Source organism: Cryptotermes secundus, unplaced genomic scaffold (genome assembly GCF_002891405.2).
Source record: "Cryptotermes secundus unplaced genomic scaffold, Csec_1.0 scaffold341, whole genome shotgun sequence".
NCBI lineage: Eukaryota > Metazoa > Arthropoda > Insecta > Blattodea > Kalotermitidae > Cryptotermes > Cryptotermes secundus.
The window spans coordinates 19,254-24,848 of NW_019736400.1; the positions used below are offsets into that span (position 1 = coordinate 19,254).

The 5,595-nt window shown below is 40.9% G+C and overlaps 1 protein-coding gene across 1 annotated transcript in view; it reads left to right on the plus strand.

Annotated features, from left to right (window-relative positions):
• LOC111869865 (gephyrin) overlaps window positions 1-5,595 on the plus strand; it is a gene marked incomplete at its 5' end in the record, with an annotated part of 29,304 nt that overhangs the window by 4,537 nt on the left and 19,172 nt on the right. The window contains 1 exon segment of the mRNA XM_033753578.1: window positions 4,394-4,552. Within this exon segment, the coding sequence (XP_033609469.1) occupies window positions 4,394-4,552 (159 nt within the window).

Consider the following 5,595-nt stretch of genomic DNA (forward strand, 5'->3'; position numbering starts at 1 on the left):
ACAATGTTGATTTGTTTTTTTGATGTGAATGGCATTGTCCACAAAGAGTTCGTTCTGCCAGGACAAACAGTGAACCAACATTTTTACCTGGATGTGTTACGAAGATTACGAGAGAGTGTGCGACGAAAACGGTCCGAAATGTGGAGAAATGGGAACTGGTTGCTTCACCACGACAATGCTCCAGCCCACACAGCTTTGACGGTCCGACAGTTTTTGACAAGCAACAACATGGTGATTGTGCCTCATCCACCTTACTCACCCGACCTGGCTCCGTCGGACTTTTTTTTGTTTCCACGGATGAAGAGAAGTCTGAAAGGAAAGCGATTCCGTGATGTGGATGAAGTCAAAGAAAACACGCTAAAGGCTTTGAACAGTATCCAGGCTCAAGAATTCCAGCACTGTTTTGAGCAGTGGCAAAAGCATTGGGACAAGTGCATTAATGCACATGGACAATAATTTGAAGGGGACTAATATACAGTTCAATAAAAATGCAAAAATAAAAAATAACAAAAATAAATTCCGGTTATTTTTGGGTCCCCCCTCGTATGTGTGGTATGTGACTATAGATAGTGTATGGATTGGATATTGGATTTATTGAATACTTGTATACACCGCTTGGAACTACACTTTTCAGATCACTGACACACAGACTAGTGTCCTCACTCTGTTAGAGTCTCCACTAGCCGTTTCCTGGCAATGGCTTCTACTGAGGGAGACTATTGACCTTCCTGCTCTCAGAACCTCTTGTCAATTATTAGTGTGTGATCCAGTGCCATCTCTAAATTATGTCTTATGTCTGAGGAGTTATGCAGTAGACATTTGAAGATAAAGAAGTCTTGTAGATCTGGAGTTTTGTTGATATCTGTTGGCCAATAAGTTGGTTTGCCCATGGACAGTATTTCTAGTTGCTTTTCTTGTATGGTTTGGTACAGTTCACGACCTTTAGGACTCAGTAAGTGGGAACCCCAGTATTGATGTTTTACATTGAAATCACCTCCAACCAGAAATGTGTATCCTAGTGAGTTAATGAAGGCACTGTATTGTGTGGCGTGGGGTGGCAGTATATGGCTGAGATGGTCAAATTTCCAACCCAGTCTGCAATGCTTATATTTATTGCCTGAATGTGGTCCATTTCATATTTGACAAGTCGTGATGTTTTATGTCTTTTCTTATGATTATGATGGGTTGTCCCATCCAGATAGTTGGTACCGTGTGTGATGTAGGTTGGGATATTTACATAGCTTTGTTCATAAAATGGGTTTCAGACACCAAGAGGATGTCTATTTTCTGGGTGTTGAGAAATACTTCTACTGCTTTTATGCGTTGGGTCGGCCTGTGTGCACTCCACGCCGCTGTGTTGTATACATGAATTATTTTACTAATTTGTTAAGTACAGTGGTGAGGAGATTCATGAGCATGCCCACTTGTTCAGACCAGATTGTTTTAAAACTTGTGAAGGACTCTTGCATTATTTTGACTAGTGTGTGTTGTTTGTGTGATTGTTGGCCTTTTGATACTATTTCTGGTTGCTTGGGTGTGTGTCATTTTCGGCCATCCTTCAGTTTCCTGCGGTGCTGGAGGGCTTGCGTTCTTTGTCCCAGTGTATTTGTAATATGAATACTTGCTGTTGTTCAGGGTGAAGGAAATGTTTTGCGTATGACTTTTTGGTAGACTTTGCAGCCTCTGTAGCTAGCCGGATGCAATTCCCACAATGTAGGCATGTTGCTGGTTGTGACTTTTTTTAGTGCTAGTGAGGTGGGACTAAGTCCCTTGTACTGCGGCCACTTCTGGCCTATTGTACCAGCCCCAGATGATAGGTGAGAGTGACTGTGGAGCAATTGATGGAATGAAGATTGGCAGGGGAAACCGAAGTACTCGAAGAAAACCTGCCCCAGTGCCACTTTGTCCACCACAAATCCCACTTGAGCTGTGGCGTGGGCCTCTGGTTGTGACTTTAGTAGAGTGCATTGTTCAGTGCTCTGTAATTTGCCACATTTCATGCATCTTGGTCTGTGTGCACAGTACCCCTGGTGTATAAGTACACTTGGCATCACTTGCATTGTGGTATATTATTTTGCTTTTGGTGAGGTGGTTCAGTTTGGCATCTCATGTTTTGTCGATGTTCTGTGTGGTATATTTCACTGTTGTTGGCTGCTGGTTTGATATCTAAGAAGAAAAGTGAGACAAGCGATAGCAATCTTAGCCACACATGAAGATCCAGTGATAGCCTCAATGAAACTGAAAGCCACCATCAATAAGATTGACGAGTGAGAGCAGAAATGGAGAATTAAAATAAATCAAGGCAAATTCACACATATTACATTCACCCTGTGCAACCAAACCTGTCTGACAATGCAAATGAGCATTGTTGATCTACCCCAGAAAAATGAAGTGAAATACCTGGCCGTGGATCTCGATAGAAGACTGACATGGGCAAAGCACATCAAAACCAAAAGAAGACAGCTCAACCAAAAAGCGAAACAAATGCACTGGCTGAAGATCAACACTATAAATAGAAAGCAAACTGCTCCTATACAAAGCAGTACTCAAACCCATATGGACCTGTGGAATTCAGCTATGGTGGACAGCCTCCATTTCCAACATTGAAATCCTCCAGCGCTTTCAATTCAAGACTCTCCAATCCATTCTGAACCTACCTTGGTACATAAACAACCACAGGGTCCATGAAGATGTACAAATGAACACAGTGCTAAGTGAAATAAAAAAGTGGAATACCAAATACTTAAGAAAATTAGAAAACCACACAATTCACTAGCAGGGAACTTACTAGACAATAGTGAAATTACACATAAACGCTAAAGATACTCAATCTTAATTCTATCAGACAGACCTGAGTAAAACCTAAATACAAGAATTAAAATGATAACTAAGTTAACAAAAAGAAAGACAAGGATATGACTTATGCCACTGGGCATAACTCATTCACTAGCTAATGTTTATTGAACATATACATTCGTTGCAGATTCTGCAGATTATGTATAATAAATGTGTGTGAAAAAAAAAGATCCTCTTGTCACAGCCGCCTATGCAGAACTCTTTGTCAACTGACAACTCAACTGACTTTGTCCCAAACTGGTGGCCATTTCACACCAACCTCCTAGACTTCTCTCCACAGGCTGACTTTCAACTGACAGCTGACAACTGAACTCTCTCACTGCCCAACCAGCTACTTCATGTCACTTCACTCAACTGAACTGCTGACAACTGACTGCAGCTTGGCTGGTGCCCCTGTTATATAACCTGAGGCAGATCCAACAGCAAACACTGCCTACAACAATCCTTCTGTTGTCATGGTGGTTGCCTAGCAATAGACTGGATATCATTTCTACAGGAATGTGGCTATCCACTGTTGCTTAGAAACAGATGTTTCTTTATGCAACTATTGCGTAGCATCTGCTGCATTCATCCCATTTCGAGGTTTCTGCCCAGCAACAGGTGTGTCTGCCATAATATACTGTTACAGTTTCTTCTCATAAATTATATGAAGGAAGCACTTTATTTCCAAGGAAATGAAGTGGTGGTAGTCACAAAGGAACACAATTTTTAGCTGACTTTGCTGTGCTTTATGTTCCCTACTAACAGAGTCCAATTTGCCATGTTCTGTGCACTGAATATGATAACTCTTTTATAATATACTGTAACGTGTTTTGTCACTGAAGATGCCGTTCAGATTGTTAATTGGTTTATTTAACAACCTACAGGTCATAACTACAATTAATTATAACACTGTTGTGGGTTTACACAATCTACAAACCCTACACACAAATCTCTTCACACTGTCCTCAATAGTCTACACGTCTTCATAGTACAATACGGAGATATACCAGCGTCACTGTATTACACACGCCCAATTACTTCTCTTGTGAGCCAAGCGTCTGCTTCTCACACTATCACGTCTAATCACACGTTCCGGTATTCTTCTTTCCGCTACAACTGAACTCGGTGACTGTTCCAATTCAACTGTCTCTGGCGGCTGCTACACTTTAACTGTCTCCGGTGGCGGCTGTATTTCGACTGACTTCTTAGGCAGTGGAGTTCTCTTATAAACCCTCAGCCAGACAACGGAAAATGCCTAGCAACACTGTCGAGAGTTGTTTACTGCTGCATAGCAACCAGCATGCTTCGGCTCTACTCGGCACGACATGAAGAAACACAACAGGGGAGGGGATGTTTACCAAGCGCTGCATACTGGTGGAAGGAGTGGGCATATGTGACGTCACTCGCGAGACGCAGAGTTCACGTGAACCCCACTTCCCGTTGCGCCATCCACGTCACAATACATTGGACACCGTAATGTGACTATATCCAGAGAAACTGCCAGGAGATCCATGTACTCATATATTAATTTACAGTTGTGATGTTTGGTTTGTAGGTTCCCAGTTGTGTCTGTGCTTTCAACGGGAAATGAGATTCAAGAACCTGACAGACCTTTAGAAGCAGGCCGTATTCGTGACAGCAATAAAACAACTTTATTGTCACTAATCAAGGAGCATGGTTTTTCAGCATTGGACTTGGGCATAGCTAGAGATGAGTAAGTTACTTGAACATTCTGATTTTGTTTATGTTACGTAAATGTTGTCCGTTTGCACTGAATATGTGAATGAAAAAAATATTAAAAATAAGTTCTGGTAAGAACTGATTGGTACTTTCCTTTGACAGAACACAGATGGGAACCTCAACATCTCACAACCCTATGGGCCTCCACTGCCTGTTACAGGGATACCTTTACTTTACTTTTACTTTTTAGAACACAGATTGCATAGGAAACGAAAGAAATTGGGGGGGATACACAGAGAGGAAGGTGATCTCATAAACTTCCTTTAATTTTTTTCAAAATAAGGAAAGCAGATTAAAAGTAGTTGAGCACTCCTAATGTTTTTACAATCAAGTTCAGTCACAGTAGAGTCCATACAGGATTTATAGTAGACAAAATGACACTGGGGCAGGTTTTTCTTCCTTTTAATTTGGCTTCTCTGCCAGTCATTATTCTACCAGTGTTTCATACTCATCTCTGATTGCCTTCCTCAACCAAGGGTTCACATGCTGGAGAGAAACTGATAGCAGCTAAGTTTATAGAGAAATTCTTCGATTTTTATAGAACTTGGAAGTTCACTACAGCATTCCCAAGAGCTCACCAGTGGACTGTATCCTGAACTATTCAAATCAAATCCATGTCTTTATGCCCTACTTCTTTAACCTTTATTGGACGGGCCATTTAATTTCCGGTAGGGGCAGCTGGACGGAGTTTATTTAAATGCCCGCCCTTCTAGAGCAATGAAATTGTAAGCATGTTTCAAAAAATGGTGTGATTTCTACATTTTTTATGATAAACGAACGAAATGAACGCTCCTTTAATGTAGAAAGAATATAGAATCAGATATTCTAATTTACAGATTTTAATATCTGTAAAAAAATTTTACACTGATTCCCAAAATAAAATTTCCCGAAATTCATACATTTTCTGCACCATGCGTTCTAGCAGTGTAATACATTTTCTGCACCATGCGTTTTAGCAGTGTAAGTCCTTGTGGCGACTTCACATTCAATGGTATCTCTTGTTGTAGCTTATTTATC